Raw genomic sequence first — 17832 nt, forward strand, 5'->3', positions numbered from 1 at the left:
CCAGCTAAGGTCACTCAACCAAAAAAAGAAAGGGCTCGAGAAGCAGGAGGCACAGAGGAAGGGAAGCCCCCCCATGCAAAGGCTGTGCTGGCAGAATTAAGCACTGAACAACACGAAAGGCAACCCATTAGTGGAAAAAAGGGAACAAATAACATGAATCGAACTGACAAACAAATAATGTTATTTGCCAAAGAAAACAAACATTTGATCTCCAAGCCTGATTTTTACAACTTACCACACTTCGGTATGAAGTGACACAGCTTTAGACCTTTTAATTAGTACAACATGCAGCAGCTCAATAATGGAGCAAAAAAGGTTATCTGTTTGAGTCTATCTTCTTCCCACCAGCACTTCTACTGCTGGGTCACGGCTAAGAGCACAGCCTGGTTTTCTGTGCCTGCATTCACAGCCCATGAGAAAGTCCTGACACCCCAGCCTTGGGAGGGGACAACAGCACACCAGGCACATCTACCGGCCAACAGCCTCTGCGAGCAGAGGTGTCAGAACCAGCATGAGTAAGATGTGGACTACCAGGAAACCACCTCCCACAGCCCTCATTTCAAGATTAAACATTTCAAGATTAAACATTTCAAACATACAAAACACATTGCAGCCCTTCAGTGCAGTCTTTACCCATTCATCTCACAAGAAACAAATGAAGGATGCAGCATACATTTAACAGATGCATTTAATTAGTTGAGAAGTTAAAGACAGTTAAAAGAGGCTATTAGAACTGTCATTCCCTTTTAATGCAAATGGAGAATAATTCAAGATGGGAAATAAGGCAGCATAAGCTATGCTTATGGGTCTATAAAGCCAAAAAAAGCCCATTCTCTAATGCTGGTTATGTTTTGCAGGAGCAAACAAGCACTTTGCTGATCTTCATTTAGAGTTTACCTCTCACTCAACCTCCCCTATCCTTCTGGCCCACAACAGCAGCCTGGGACATCAGAAGTTACATCGACCTTCCCACAGGTGACAAAACCCAGCTTTCCAAGGAAAGGAAATATTTGTCCAGAAATACTTTTTGTCTGTTTCTTTGATAAGGAATGTTATGCTGCCACTAACCCATTTGAGCGGCCGTTCAGCTGCCTTGGTCACTGCAGCTGCCAGTGCCTTACACACAAACTTCCTGCCTCAGAGCAAACTGCAGGTAGCTCAGACACAGCTGCTGAGGGCTCAATACTTCAAATGCCTCACGCACCACCTGGAAGCCCAAGCAGTGCTGCAGATTCTGTGGAAATCTTCAGAAGTCAAAGGGGAAACAATCTGACAGAGCCGATGCGATTCCTGATTCCTACAATCTGCCCTGAGCACGCCGGCCAACAGCTGAGCTGCTGACACAGCAGCTCGGGAACCTCTGGCACACAGCCTGACCTTTCCAGATGAAGTAGTCTGCCCTTGCTCCTGAATCAGAGCCCTGGAAGCCTTACACCACCGGATTCAGGAGGTCTTCAAAACTCAGATAAACAAACATTTTTCACTTCTGAAAGCATGAACTCCTTCTCAAGATATTCCAAGTTTTGAAATTACCACATAATCATTCAAACATAGTAATCATTCATCTTGAAACCCCACGAGTTTATGCAGGAACTTTTCTCTCATTAAAACACAATAATGTGTACTGGTACTTTTTAATTTCTTTTAGAGAAAGGAATTTAAACTCCTTTTTCCCCCTTTTTCCTTTTCAGGAATATGGAAACCACCTAAGATTATAGCCAAAAACGTTTAACCACATATTTCCTTCTTTTCAGATAAAGCCATGTTGGTTCCCTTTCAACTTCTGAACTTAACAGAATTATTAATAAATTACTGCTCTTTCTGTGAACACATTATCTATGATGGCAACTCAAAATCCAGCAAAGTGGTCTTCCAAAAAATTTCTGAATTGTCTGCTCTGAAAATTGCCTCAAGACAGCCATGGTAGGAGACCAAGGGCAAAAGGTGTATTATTTCTAAAAAGACCCAAAATTCCACCCCCCACAATATTATAGAAGTAGATAAAAGCATGTCTTTGTTAGAACAACTCTTTCAAGGTTTTACTGCTAACCCCAGACTACCTGCATTTAAATCATTTTACAAATCCTCCACGCACCTCTGGGTACTTTTCATAATAGTGCCTGGCAGTCAGTGCTGTAAAATTCAAGAGAGGTGAAAAGCACTATAGAACAGAAGGAAGGAGCAGAGGTTGGAAGTCAGGCAATTACCAAATTCACATTCACTGGACAAATTTAATGCTACATAAAGAAACACCATTATAGGGACATACAAGAGGAAAAGCTAAATTATGCAGCAGCCTCTTTTCAGAATACAGTCCATCCTATAAACCAAAGGAAGCATGGCTTTTCTGCCACTGACAGTGGACAGTTGTGTAACTAAGTTAAGAACCTTTGTACACAAGTTGAAGGATGAGAGCAAGTTCTGTCTCATTCTGCACCCTCATTTTCCACACACTGTCACAGCCAAAGCTTTGTTAGACTAGGAGACCGAGGTAAACTGTCACATACTGAAATATGCAATTTTTACTAGTTTATAGTAGCTGAATTTTTGCTTGGGTGGCTATTACAGAACTAATTTCATCTCAAATTACATCTTCCATTTCAAACTCCTACTACAGCTCAAAGCAACATTAGAATTTTTAAATGAGAAACACAGACACGTTACTTTTACATTGGAAACAGGCTTTTAGTATTAGAACAAATATTCTGCTTGCTGACTGAACAAGCAGCAAGAGCAAACACTCTTATCTTCTGGCAGATTATCTCAATAGAGGACAAACAGCACCATAAACACACAAAAACTTGAGAAGGTGCTTCATGAATAGGCTTCGTTGGGCTCTAAGTTGTTGAGCTGTGTTTGTGCTTCCTCAGCCTCCCCGCTGGCTTGTTCTCAAAGACCTCTGTGCCACACCTTTAACATATAATGTATCTCACCTTTCTTTTGTATTCTTTTGACTAATCTGTAATTTCTTTTCATCTGCATTTATATGAGAAACCTTCTCCTCCAGCTCCAAGAAACCGAGAGTTATCTCTGTTGTTAAGAACAGGAATGGGCCATGGCTCCTGTAACACTATTCATTCATATTTTAAAATCCAAACCATTTAAATAGAGGACAATTCTCAATTACTTTTTAAAAAGTTACTGCATTTTAGCACAAGACAAAACCCCTCGGTTTCACATCCTATTTCAGTCATCTAGTAAACCCTTATCTCACAACAGCAGGGTATTTAACTGATCTGCTGGAGGTATGCTATCTGTGTGCTCCATCCACACATCCTGCAGTTACAGAAAATGCTCCTTCTCCCTACAGCAACCAAGCCATTTCCTCCCCAGCGATTGCACACAGTTCTCACCACCCACCAACTAATGAATCAGCAGGCTCACAACAGCCAGCGCCACCGAGATCAACTTCACCCCCCAGGAAACACCAGTCCCCAGTGAAGTGGCGCAGTCCCCTCCCTTCTGTTTTCATTTTCCCAGCACACTGGAGCAAAACGCATTCTTTCAGAAGAGGCTCAGTTCTGACTCACCCTCTGCCTCATCACGCACACATCTTGCCCATTCATAACGAGCCACATCCATCCATCCATCCCACTGCTGATCCCACCTTCCCCTGAATCATACCCCACTTTTAAATACTGAAACAGCAGTCTCCCTGGTAATTGCACACAAAACACTGACCACTAAGAAACAAACAAGCTTTGAACACTTACTCCAAGAAAGAAAGGTGTTAAATTGGGTAAGGCTAACCTCATCATTTCAGCTTCTCTTAACATTATCTGTATACACTAGCAAGCAAAAGGAAACAACCTGTACTAAATGTTCAAATGAGAAAGTATGTATTCAACTGTTCCCTTTAACAGCAACAGCATATGACCATATATACAGTTTCATCAATAAAATGCTTCAATCTTGCCACAGAGATGTGCCACGACTGCTCTGAAATATAAAGTTGCATCAGTTCCATCCCTGTGTTTCCCCCAAAATACAAAGACTCGCTTTCATATCACAGAGAAGGGTCTCTAGTATGGTTTCAAAAAGAGGGCAGAGCATGAGAGGAAGCAATCTATGAAATGGGGAAAAAAAAAAAAAGCTTTTCTAAAACTTTGCAACAGAACTCGTACACAAAAATCCTCAACTAATGGGGGAACAAAACAGAAGAGTAACTTCATTAGTGTAACAACTGAAGTTACAGCAAAAGCTAATAACTTCATGCAAGGCTTCACACAACTCTTTCAGATATTGATCATTAGTTTAGAAGAAACTAATGACAAGCAACCAAGTCATGGACAGAGTTTACAGCATTTATCTAACTCCATAAGTTTAATTCCAAACACTAACCTTGTGACATAATTTAAACCGGAATGAAGCATAAATAAAAACAGCTGAAAAGAATCTCATTTACAAAGTGACTATGAGTGAAATAAAGACTTTTTAGTGCTTTTGATTTGGACCAATCCTTCTGTTTCATCCCTCAAAACATATTATTCTTTCTTCAAACATACAAAGAAAATGTGTCCTATCTTAAAAGCCACACCTTGGAATTTCTTCCATTATATGAAAACGCGGTATTGTTAAAATTCAAACCTTACACTCTTCTGCAAAAATGTAAGGGAATTGATACTTTCTGACCAAACAAGAGCCTTTCCTAAACACTTATGCATGGATGACCCAGTTGTGGCTTTGAAGATGAGTACACCTTCAAGTTCTTTAAGGGTGGCCCCCATGGCACAGCTGTACCACACCACAACCAAGAGGCCCTCGCTGTCTCCTGAGCAGGGGCCAAGATGGGACTCCTGGGACAGCACCGGCCAGGGACACCTCCTTGGGCCCAGCACCACCATTTCTCTGCCTAGGACCTGTTCCTCCAGCTCTCCTTCCTTGTGATCACAGAGACATCACTTGCAGCTGAGGAAAGAAAGCACTCCACAACTAGAAAAACACCTCAGAACATTCTACGATTTTCAACTTCAAAACCCAATGGTCAGATGTTATTAATTTGCTTATGTACATAAGCATACTTTAAAATTGGTTAGTAAAACATAAGGTTTTACTACAAATATCAGTAAACACTGAGATGCAACATAATCCATTTTTACAATTCTATGCAGCAGAAATACCCATGTACAGACTCATTTCGAAAGTATCTTTGTAATATCAGAGCTGTGACAAAACCTCCCTCAACGTGTTTTGTGTATTACTGAAATACTACAGTGATGGGGTTTGGTTTCTAAAACATCAAAAAAAGGAATAGCTGAAGAATTTTCCTAACCTTACTGGAGAGTCAGAATTAAAAAGTCCCTTGTCGAAAACCTGGTATTTTTCTGGTTTTTTGGCTGGTTGCATTTGTTAGTTTTTTTCTGTGTAGCTAGCTCAACTATGTAATCACGACTCCTTTTCAAAAGCAGATCAATGTTTCATTAAATTATGCAGATTGCTATTTCACTTAACTAAAAACCAAGTCTATAACTAAGAACAGATATGAAGCAGTAAGGATGTCAGAACAAATGTGATTAAAATCTGTGCAGCATTTTATTCCTGGATTAAGATCACCGGTCAGTACTTATGCTTAGAAGCTCCCATAGAAAAATACTAAAACACTGCTGCACAGAAATTATACTCATCATCCAATAACCGAGTCTCCAGATACAGTTCATCATTGCAAAATACTGCAATTTCTAGACTAAGCAGAAAACACAAACCAGACTTCACCAAAACCACCAAAAAAAACCCCAATAGAAAGCACAAAGTAGACGGCTTCTAGTTTTCACATTGTCACTGCAGAAGGGACTAATTCCTCCCAAAGAGAAATGCATCTCATGCTCAAGCTATATCCATTTGCCTTCAAAACACAAAACCAACCACAGAGCTAGAACTGAAAATCAACAAAAATGCAAGGAGCATAACAAGAAAAATCTGAAAGGCAAATACATGCTGGGGTTTTCCCCTGCAAAACTCTACAGGGTCTTTATCAGCCTATCTTTACGCTAGATTCCACATGAGAAAGATGGCTGGATTTTAAACCTACGCTCCCTCTTAATGGAGAGGGGATGCATTTAAAAAAGACACATTTTTTCTTGCAACAATTCAAAAGAACAATGCTTTTGCAGCAAAATATCGCCAGGAGATAGCTGTTGGTTTTGCTGCTCCAAGTACACACGCACGCTTCTGCTCACAAACCCAGTAACTAACAAGACACACAGTTTTCTGCCAGCTTGACAGAATATTTTCCAGACAAATTTCAAAACTGGTTGTGAAATTTGTTCTTTTCAAGCTTGCAGAAAATCACATAGCAACTGCAACAGAGGATTAGAAAGAGAGGTTTATCTAAAACACATCACTTGCACACCACACTACCTGGGTGCAAATACACAGCCTTCTAATCCTCTACTTTTGGACTGAAAATTCAAATCATATAATGCAAGCATACTCAACTATACAAAAAAAAAATTACCTGATTTTGACAACATGGACAAGCAACTAATAAAAAAATCCAGGAACTGACCCAGGCAAGAGAGGGGCAAGAAAAACTGCTTCTTCTACCCTTTGGCTTTCATTGCCTTCTTGGGCACTCCAACAGCCTCACCCTTTCCCTTAAGCAGGATTCAAGTCTGGAAAAACTGTTCAAACATTTCCTCAACAAGTAGTGCTGCATCGAGACTTAAAATAATGTGTATTTTTTTGTCTTTTGTATAGTATAACAACTATTCAGCTTTCATCATTCAATAAAATTTCATAGTGTCATAATTATTCTGTAGAAAACTATCAGCTTCTGCAGAGAACATCCTCAGCAATGACTCGAAATTTTCTTTAACAGAGTAACATAAAACTTGCAATTATGCAAGCTAATGAGCTCATTTTGTTACTTGTGCTTTGGACAATAAAGCTTGAAGAACGATTTCAGTAACTTTCAGAAAAATGACAGTTTCTTGAAGCAAATGTTTCATCATCTTATTGAATTTTTCTTATTTTTAATATGAATTATTAAGTGATTTTCAGAAAGACGCAGACATTCTCAACAATGACTCTGTTACTTTTCTCATTCATTTATAAGAAGAGGAGAGAAGCATAATATTAGCAACTTTGCTCAGTAAGTGGAGACTGATATGCAAACAAGAGAATTCAACAAACCAAGTGTCTGGATTTCTTCCAGCATCTATGCTGCAGAGATCTCAAGTACTGCTTTCATCCACACAGCACTCATCTGTCCTTATATATAGCTGCAAAATTTAGCTCACTAACTCCAATTTTGTTCCTCTTCTGGGAAACTTTAGGATGATGACACGGGTATATTTGAAATCTTGTCTATACAACTCTAATGAGTGCATTTAAGCCACTGGAAAGAGTTCAAGGTAGTATGACTGAGTAACTGCTTTTAGAATACATAATAAAAGCTAAGCAGAAGCAAGTTTACTGACAGCAGACCTTAAGTACTTCCACAGCCATGCTGCAAGTACTGCTCCCAAGCATTGTTTCAAAATGGCATCGTCACTGCCTGCACCGTAAGGCAGGGACGAAGCCGTGGGCAGCCGCAGAAGGGTCTGGAGGATGAGGGGTGAAAGGATTCCAGGGGAAAGGCTGTGGATCCTCATCACATGAGAGGTGCCAGGGGTGACTCACGCTCCAGCGGCCGAGGGCACCCGATGATAAATCACTCAGCAGGAACAACTGCCCAAACCCAGCCAGTGGCTGCCTGCCAGCACAACGTGTCCAGTCCACATCCTCTAAAGATTTCTCGTCCCAAAATCCAAGTTCCTAACTGTTCATAGCATATAAAACTGTATGCACATCGAGACATCTCCTAATTGTGAGGTAACTAAGCACAGGTACGCTATGACTGTGGCTTCAAACGGAGTTTGGATTAGACAGCTCTCCTCTATGCAACAGCAGGTCATTATGAAGAACACTTCTAAGTATCTAAACAAAAAAAAAGTTTCACTCCCCTCTAAAGCAAAAAAATGGGTTTAGGAGCATAAACAAAGGATGTTGCTGGGAAAAAGAAAAAATATTAGAAAGAAAAAAACTGAGAAGTCTCTGCCAGCTAAAGAACTCTTAAGCACAAACACAACAGTAAATTCTAGAATCACAAGCATCTATAGAAAGCCAGTATTTTACTCAAACCATATAGATGATCCTGGATGAAAACTGATCAAGGGGATCATCAAGAAAGTGAAGTCTTCTCATCTACCAAGCCTTTACAGGACTCCCACCAAGCAACTCCAAGAGGGAAAAAAAAAAAATCAAGCTGTTTAGCCAGGCTGGGTACAAAGTGGATACACCACCAAACCCATTTGTCTGCTGTGAGAATAACCACACACTGACCTCCATATTTAAAGCTCACAGAAAAGTCTGAGAAAGATCAAAAGCAACAACAGTAATGTGGGTTTCATCAGGACACCACTTCCCTTGGCTGGAGCAGGCAAAAGTACCTCAAAGGCTCTGAGCACACAGACAGTCCACCAGCTGATGTCCCTTCACTGACCACCAGCTGAACCTCACAGAACAATCTCTCCCAGCTACCACAAGGTTTTGGGGTCATCACAACCCCAGAAAGGGGTTGAGTAAGAGGACAGCAATTGTTTAAGGCTGCTCAGGAAAAGTGGAGAGGTGGTTCTATAGGTTGTCGCTTGAATAGGTGCTATATTTTAATAAAAACTACTTCTCATTAACTTCTGTTTCTGCCGTAACACCCGCAGCATAACAAAGACTTGTTTTCTTTTAATATTCATCCAAACAGTAAACATCAACTTAGAGCAAAATAAAATCTAGTTATGACAAAAAAACTGTCCGAGTAGAAACTTGTCATCTTTAGAAAGAAAACTGAAAATCTTTAGTTATGGCTAGAACAAAGTCAATGGTTAATGAGTGGAAATCCTAGCTACATCACATGTGGCACAGCAGGCACTCTGAATCAATTTAAATCATGTCTGATGTGCTTTCCTCCAAAGCTGCAGAGTTCACAGCGTATTAGAGCAAAATAAACCCGTGTGGAAGACTCTGGTTTACGAGCAGCTGCCACCAAAGAACAGACAGGAAGTAAAGCTGCATTAAAATGAGATGGAGAAGTGTATTATAAAGGGGAGGAGAAGTAAAACAACTTCACAGACTTCATCAATGACTGGTATTTAAACAGTAAAAAAGAATATCTGAGAACTAATGTCCTTGAAAGAAAGAAAGAGTGGAGCACCTTGAGTGAGAAATGAAAGCTGGAGACATTATCTTACTCTAAGAAGTATACAAAATGAATCATGTAAAGAAAGTTGACCAGGCAGTTCTTAACAAAACAATTTTAAGAAGCACTGAAGTCCATACACAGATCAGGCTTAAGTTCATTTGTCACAGTACGAAATTGAAATAAAAATTACAGACCTTCATTAATCACAATAAAACTAGCCTAAGTCATTAATGATCCCAGAAAACCAAGGCGAAAATAAAGCTCTCCATTTAATTGCAAGGTTTAATTAACCAATATTACAGGCAATACATTAGACTACTACACTGCCTATCTTTCAACTTCTTAACATCTACTCATTTACTCTTTACCAAAAAACAACTAAAACCCCCTGGACATTCGCTGACAACATAGAGGATCAGAAAGCCTTGGTATGGTTCAGCTCCCCAGAAACAGGACACACACTGTGTCTGACGCACCCCACACACACCCACAATCACAATGAAATACAATGTTCTATTATTTTTATGATCTAGGGACCTATTTTTAGTGCTGCTTTTTCTTCTGCTATGACAAACCTGAAAAATTGCTCAAATAGACAATTAAATTTGCTGCAGGTCAAAGACAGCAGAGAATGTTAAAGCTATCTCAAAAAAAAAAAAAGTTAAACTTGAGTTTAAAATGAGTAGAAACATTAAGTGTGCACAGAGCCATCCAATTCTTGGATTAATGAAGACAGGGTATCCACCAGAGGCCTACCCACCCATTGTGAACATCAGATGCATCAAATTAAAAGGCAAATTAAGCATATAAAAAAAATCCCCTCAGTTAAGAAATACCAGATTGAAAAACCTCAAGCCTATGAAGTATGTATTTGCAGAATCCCAACTTTCACAAGAGTGTTGCTTTTTCTAAAATTCAATCATTTAAGCAGCAATTCTAGCAGATCCTGCCTTGGTAGCTTTGTCAATCTGTGTACAAAACTGTTTTAGCACAATAGTGACATACTTCAAAGCTGTATAAACTATTTTGGGCCATCATTGTTTAGCCAAACACCGAATTCCAGAATAAAAATATTCTAATGTTGGTAAGTTTATCTAAATTCTAGATCTCAAACTAATGCCTAAGATAATTATTAACTGACAGCTTCCCCCATAGCCTTTTTTTATTCATATAATTAAAAACATGCCTTGCTGGCATAAATCCAGTGATGAACAAACACATAATGCACTGCCTCAAGAATCAAAGCTCATAAAACAATGTTGCACAGAGCTACAAAAATCACATGGTTTTAAGAGAGTGCTGAAGCCTATGAAAGAAATTCTTAATTAAACCAAATGACAAAAATCTAGAGAGACCAAAATCTCAGACAGTTCATATGAAACTCTTAACTGTTTCCGTTGATAACATAAAACACTCTCCCACTCTGCTCATTCCTCTGCTCCAATCATGGGAGTGGCTTAATTTCAGAGAAGTTTAATTCTGTGCAGAGCAAGCCTGCATTCAAGTGTGATTTACACAAGTAAGGGCTGATTACAGCAGTGAATTTGTGATTTGTTCATACCAGAACATCACATTATTCCCATTTATCTGTTTGTCCACCTCTAGCCTCACTCAGAGGAATTCTTTTAACATTTCAGTGAAGCAGTCTAGAATTTACTGTAAACACACATAAAAGAAGGAGTGGCATTCATTAATGAGGCTCATGTTCTATTTTAATACACAGCATACCTACCATGCTCTTACATGATTAAGACAACACAAGAAAATGGATGAAGTAGTTCAGTACTTTAAGAATTCATTCAGAGAAAACAAAGTTAAAAAAAAATCATAGGAGTAAATAAAATTAGTTTTGAACTGGCAAGAAGAGAGACTTCAGTCTTCTTACACATTACAAGAAAAATTCCTCATTCAATTGTGAGCCAGAATCAATATTTTTCAGTAAGAGCCAGATTCAATTCAGTTTCCTTAGCAAAGCAGTCAGTACCCAGACAGCCAACTTCACTTCTCCCCCAATTTGTCAAACTTCTGCAAGCCTCACAGGACTAAATGGAAAACAATTTTTTCCAAAAAAACTCATTAACTTGAATTCCACATACCATAACTGCCCTCAGGAATTTTTTTTTCTTCCAATCAAGTTTTCCCACTATAGGAAATATTTATCTTCCACCTAGCAGCATTTAAAAGACCCAATATGCCATTAAACCTGAATATGCTTCAAGTATTTCCTCCAGCCTGGTAGGTTTGGTAGCATTAGCTGTTTCTTGTTATAAGGGTAGGTAAAAAAACTTAGACAAAAGAAAGGACTTTGTAGTCCATTAAAAGTTTTTAAAAATAATAAAAAAAATACACAAAATTTAGCCTGAAACAGAAAAACTAGGAGAGCTTAAGTGCTGGTCTAAACCCACGGAGTTCTGAAGAAAGTCTCCAATTGAATTCAGTGATCTTTGGATCAGTCCCAAAGCACCTACAGGAGCACAGATAAGAGACAGCATGTATTTTTTAAAGGTATGTTTTTCCTGTAAAACAAAACCAGCTGTAGGTGATTTCAGTAACTTTATTCTGATGAGACTAAGCAAGGTTTCTGGCTTTAAATCTAATACAGCTTCACAGTAACCATCACTGTCACTAGGGAATTTGAGCTTTCAATAACAGTCTATGGGACAACCACCTCAGAAAAAAGAGACTCAGAAATCAATTCTGAAAGTGACGCTGCTTCTGTATTATAGCTGATGGTGAAACTGAGAGAAAGCTTCATTCCTCTTAGAGCACACTGACTGCTTGCTGTACCAACTGGCAGCCAAAGATGCAATGAAATAACCTGTTGAAAGTGCAAATTTTCATTAGTCTGTCACGATTCATTGGCCAAAGTCTAATTTCTGAACCACTTCAGAAGCACCAACACAACACCAAATTTAGACTGTTCCCCAAAATTTTATCATAGCATGACAGTAGAAATAGTTTTGCTCTTCAAAATAACACAAAGCCACCAGTACCGCCCATGTTTCCCAATTCTTCCATTTGCCTAAACATTAGCACACTTTAAAACAAAGCAATATTTTATCTTCCCAGCTTTCACTTGTTCTCACAGCACTACCTACCTGCATGGAGATGTGAGATATTAGAAATCTCACATCATACACAGCAGTCCATACCAGTAAGACCATAAGCACAAAAAACAACAACAAAAAATTCTTTCAGTTTCAACAATTTCCTCCTTACCTTGCCTCCTTCTCTTTCAAAGTCGACATATTCCCGGGTCGGTGTCTGTCGCTGCTCCCCCTGCCAGCTGGCCGGAAAAAACTGGAGAGACAGATTGGTTCCTGTGGCCACAAAAGCCTTTTAGAAAAATCAATACAAACAGGATCAGGGAGCAAGACATTACATAAATTATGCAGGCAGTCATTTATTTTTACATCAGTTTATGTCTTAAGCCAGGCAGCATAGAGAATACTTAAAGTCAAAAACATGCACTCATCATTTTTCTTAAGTATTAAGTTACAAACATCTGATTCCATTTTGACAACATTTGCCATTGGCTGCTTCGGATATAAAATACAACATGGAATCAATACTTCTTTCAAATCAGTTTTGCTGACATTAGAATCTGTCCTTTCAGTTCTGTCTGGATACCCTGCACCAACTTAGTAGCTGCAACATTAAAAACTGCCCATGCTTTTCAAAGAAGTTGCATATCTCTGAAAGAACTACTGCTGAAGGAAAATTAACTCCTTAGACCCATTACTAAGAAGAACTTTTTTCAAAATAAAGGGATTTTTTTCCTTTCAAAATCTACTTATACCTAGACAGACACTTCACTGAAGCATAAATATTCCTATTTTATCACCTACTGGCATGCAGCATCAATACACAGTTCAATCCAGCTTCACAGGAAAAAGTCCTCATGCCACATTAAGACACCAGTGACACCCCGATCAGCAGATGCTGTGTCAGTGAGAAAAAGCAACTGTAGGAATTCTTCTCAGCTGCAGCCCTTTGTAAAATCATTAAAGGGTCTGGCTTAAACCCATTAGAAAAAGCATGCATTGCTTTCAAGCAAACGAATTTCTACAATTTCAAATGAAAATGGGATTCAGCTGTCTTTAGAAACTCCCTGTATTTGCACGCATATCTTAACTCCAAGCCAGGATGAGTACAGCACTTCCTAGATATGAAATAAAAAATTATTTTTGCAAGCAGAAGTCAGATTCACAGTATTTATACTCTTCTTGGGTACAGGTGAGCATGCTGTCCTGTAAGCATGTGAATATTCACAGAGACTCACAGCATATCATTCCCATCACAATCCCAGGGTTAAACATAATTTGTTGCGATCAAATGGCTGTATTTATTACCATGATCACTTAGATTTAAATGGTTATTAATCTAGAACATCATTTTCCTTAAAAGCTATACAACTACTACTTTTACAGTTGGAATTTCCTGACAAGCATATTTCTTTCGAGCAACCCAGAATTTAGCCACTTCGTGGTATAACTTTACTGCTACCTGTGACACTATAGCTACATGTTATTTAAGATAGTTCTAGTCATGGACTGCAACACTTTCATAGGATTAATATCTCCCATTTTGAAAGTAGAAGTGCTTAGTCTTGGCTATTTCCCCTCTTCCAAGGGAGACTAATGCTCTGCAATCAGTTTTGGTTCCAGGCTATCCTTAAAAACACATTTTTAAATTTCTGTTTTTGTTGTTTGCTTGTTTTTTCTCCTGTAAGCACATCCTCAATGTCATTAAAATTTAAAAAATCGGTCCTAGTAATGCCAGAAGAATACTGTATCAGTGTGTTAATATTTGTTTGCAAAGTTAAACATTTCAATTGATGTAACAAAAGTTGCACCAAGGATACACTTGCACAAATAGGAGACATCAAATCTGCAGACCACCACTATCAGACTCACTGCCTTCTATTAACCCTTTGCTTTTGCAAGGGATGCTATTTACATATCAACAAAAAAAATATACCTATCTCCAAATATTTGTGACACTGAGTCGTCACCACTTAGTCTGCTCAAGAACTGTTTTCCTACCTCTGAGCATCTTTAGTAAACATGTGTTTTATACTCCTTAATTTATACATTTAAAATATCAAGGAGTGAGATCATTGAGAGTAAACCAGCTGACCACTGAAGCCCTACAGACTAGTCCAGTTCTGGTACCGGGTCAAAAGGACTGAACTTGCTTTCTGGGAAACCCAGCAAGACAGTGAAGTGTCTATGCCTTCCTGCTTCCACCCTCAATGTGTGCTAGAGGGCAATGGAAAACGGGGAAAACAGCAGAAAAAAGAAGATAAAAGTACACAAATTCCACATCCTCAGAGTCAGGCAGGCACCATTTAAACCATGAAAAGCTACGTAGATATTTGTTCTCTGGATTTTTGAAGCTGTTCCCTCCCTTCGAAGAGACAAAACCATACAGTTAGAGTTCCCATATGCCTCTCAAATCAAATAATAGGTCAATACTAAAAAACTCGAGAACAGTCCTGCTAATAACCACACAATACTATTAAGCCATTAATTTCCATCAAAGAACAAACAAATTAAATAAAATAATAATAATGATGATTTAAAAAAATCACACCACTAGTTTGGTTTTAAACTTGAAAGTAAGAAAACTCTAGTTTTGTCTGCAGAGCCTTTTAAAGCCCAGTCGGAAAAGCTATCAGACATTTATGCTGCAAATTTTGTGAAAAGCTTATCAGGTAGTACAAGGGCGACCTGACCTACACACAGACAACATAAATACAAGTACCTTCCAAAGCAAACCAAACACATGAGGTTATTTAAGTTATCAAAGCATTACCAGTAAATGTGAAATCCTAGTTAATACACTTCACAGTTACTTCTCAGTAATACTGGTAATTATTTCCTTTATTCAGTCAAGAGCTATTTGACAACATAACCAACAACCTACTGCCGGTTCTATATTCAATCTCTGAGCTGTTCTCTGGGGCTTTTTTTCTGCTTCAAAATATGTAAGGTCATTTGCAAAGACTCCCTTTGGAGATAAAAGAATAAATCCTTGATGTCTGGAAAAACATTCAAGACTGAAAAAAAAAAAGGTAAAATTACTAGCTCTTTTTAACATCAGTCATTACACACACTACATTTCTAAATAAACCTGACTACTCATGCCCTGTTCACAAAACAAAACCAGATGTTTCAGATGAAGAAATATAGAGCCTGTTTTATAATTAAGTAGAGTGAAAATATGTAGAACATGCATCACTGGTAGCTTCCAAGGGAAGAAGTTCTGGCAAAAAAAGGCAGCAGGAGGTTCAGAAGGTGAAACTACAGCGATTTCCCAATTATATAATAACTGTACAGGCTACATTAGAAAGCTAGTTATAAGCTGCATGGCCTTTTTTTTTTAGGGAGGGATTCAGGTATATTATGCACTTTCACCTGTACAGGTACTTCCAATGCTAGCAAACTATGTCTTCCAAACCTATCCATTGTTTCCCTGGTGTTTTCTTAAAAGAAGCAAACATACACAAAGAAAAATGAATGTAAAAAGATAGTAAAATTAAGAACCTGTCTACAGGGGGTCTCTTGTAAAATAATATTACAGGTTCTAAAACAAGAGATAATAAGATAAGATTCAGCTAAAATAAAGTTATTCAGTAAAAAGTAACCGTGTCCTTGAATGTGTATCCTTTTACTGACAAACACAAATGAACAAGATCAGTTATAGTAAGTGGTGTTCAAGTATTTTGGGATGTGCATAAGAATAATTCCATTGTGAACTGTCTAGCAGTATGTATACCACGTGAAATTAAAGAATGCTCATAAACCAAACTTGGTGGAAGTGGGGTTTATTTTCTGCTTTATCTTGTCTTTCACTATATACTCGAAATGGAAAAGAGGTTACTTCTGCATTTTAATAGTGGAGTTACAATACGAAATACTAATCCTATAGAAGCAACCTGGAGCAGAAATCAAACCAGGAAACAAGGAGTCAGTTCTTGACCTCTCTGAGCCATCCTTCATTTCACTTCTTATTTCAGAGGGTGACAGTAGTTTGTAACTAGCCTTAATGAATGAAAAAAACGGAGCTGAAGTTGCAAGTTTCTAAGCCTAATTTTAAAAGCATTTGATTTAGTTCACAAATACATCAAACAGCGATAGCGCCTTCTGAACAATGTTACTCATTTCTCAAAGCTACTGTTTCCGGAAAGAAAAAAAAAAAAAAAAAAAAAAAAAAGAAAAAAAAATAGCTAAATATTGAAAAAAGCAGCTCACAGCTGCAGCACGTGCCCAGGGAAGGAGCGCAGTGCGTTCTCACTGCCGGGGGTTTTCCTTCCTCCCGTCACCCCGGCACTCCAGACAACCACTCTCCGCGCTCGGGAGCGAGCTGACACCTTCGAGTGAATAAGCGCTACTCCTAAGGCAGACAGAAGTGCTGCCTGCTCACCAGAACCACCTTTCCTCGGCGTTTGCAAGGCAGCCCATGTCATGCCGCTCCTTAAGGAAAACTCCTTCACGGAGCGGCCCCGACCGGCTCCAGGCACCGTCCCGGCACGGCCGGCCCCGAGCTTTGGGCACCGCGCAGCGTTCGCCGCCCCGACAGCTTCCCCCAAACTTTTATTTCACGAGCCAAGCGCGGCCCGGCCCGGCCCGGTCCCGGCGGGCCCCGAGGGGAGCGCGGCGCCACTTACGATCTCGGAGCGGCCGTCGCGGCAGGCGTTCTGGAAGCGGGCCTGCCTCTCCTCGTGCGGCCGGTCCCTGAAGCCGGTGTATTTAATCTGCGGGGAACAGGGCGCGCAATCAGGAGGGGCCAATGCCGGCGATAAGGGGGCAGCGGAGCGCACTGACTGCGGCTCCCCGCGCCGCCGGCTGGGCTCCCGCCGCAGCTGAGAGGAGGTGCGGGGCTGCCCCGGCCCCTCCGCGGCCCGCGGAAACTTTCCCTACGGCGGGCGGAGGGAGGGAGGGAGAGAAGGGGGAGCCCCGCCGCCACCGCCGCCTCACCTCGCACTCGCGGCTCAGCTTCCTGAAGAACTCCTCGTTCTCGAACTTGCTCCGCTGGTCGGGGACAACCCGCGGCATGGTGGTGGGGCCGCCGCCGCCGGCTGCCCTCCTTCCTTCCCTCCCTCCCTCCCGCCCGCCCCGTGCTGTCCCAGCCCCAGCGCTCGCCTCGCCCTTTGTTAGCCCCCGCCGGCGGCGCCCCCCCTTCCCTCCTCCCGTCCCTCCTCCTCCCGCGGCGCACGCAGAGCAGCCGCAGCCGCCGCCGGAGCTCGATGCTGCCGCCGCCGCCGCCGCCCGCTCCCGCCCCCAGCCCGCTCCCTCCCCTCCGACTTCCTCCCGGCTCGTAAACTCGGCCCGAACAGCCGCGCCATTCACAACTCCGCCGCCGCCGCCGCGCATGCGCCCCGCCGGGCGGGAAGCGGGCGAGGGGTGACTCAGAGCCCCCTCCGCGTCCCTCGGCCGGGGCTGTCTCGCCCGCAGCGGGGCCGCTCCGCTCGCTGCCCCCGTCACCGCTCCCCCGTCGCCGCGGCTCGGCGCTTTCCGCCTCCCCGCTGCGAGGGGAGCAGCCCCAGCACTGCGGCGGGCGGGGAGCGGCCGCCCCCCGCGCCGCGGCGGCGACGGGGAGCGCTCCCCTCACAGCACGGAGCCCGCACCTGCCACGCCGGCCCGTTCGGGTGG

General features: G+C 41.1%; 1 protein-coding gene across 2 annotated transcripts in view; it reads right to left on the reverse strand.

Moving 5' to 3' along the window:
* Window positions 1-17269, reverse strand: part of CBFB (core-binding factor subunit beta) — a 37910-nt gene extending 20641 nt beyond the window's left edge. For both annotated transcript variants that reach the window (XM_066194510.1, XM_066194512.1), the window contains exons 1-3: window positions 17158-17269; window positions 16848-16934; window positions 12395-12511 (exon numbers count right to left, since the gene is read on the reverse strand). In XM_066194510.1, coding sequence (XP_066050607.1) covers window positions 12395-12511; window positions 16848-16934; window positions 17158-17235 — 282 coding nt within the window. In that variant the 5' untranslated portion in view covers window positions 17236-17269. The remainder of the gene's footprint in view (window positions 1-12394; window positions 12512-16847; window positions 16935-17157) is intronic.
* Between the last annotated feature and the right edge of the window lie 563 nt (window positions 17270-17832).

This window comes from Chamaea fasciata, unplaced genomic scaffold, assembly GCF_029207755.1.
Source record: "Chamaea fasciata isolate MVZ Bird 193981 ecotype frontalis unplaced genomic scaffold, bChaFas1.0.hap1 SCAF_12, whole genome shotgun sequence".
NCBI lineage: Eukaryota > Metazoa > Chordata > Aves > Passeriformes > Sylviidae > Chamaea > Chamaea fasciata.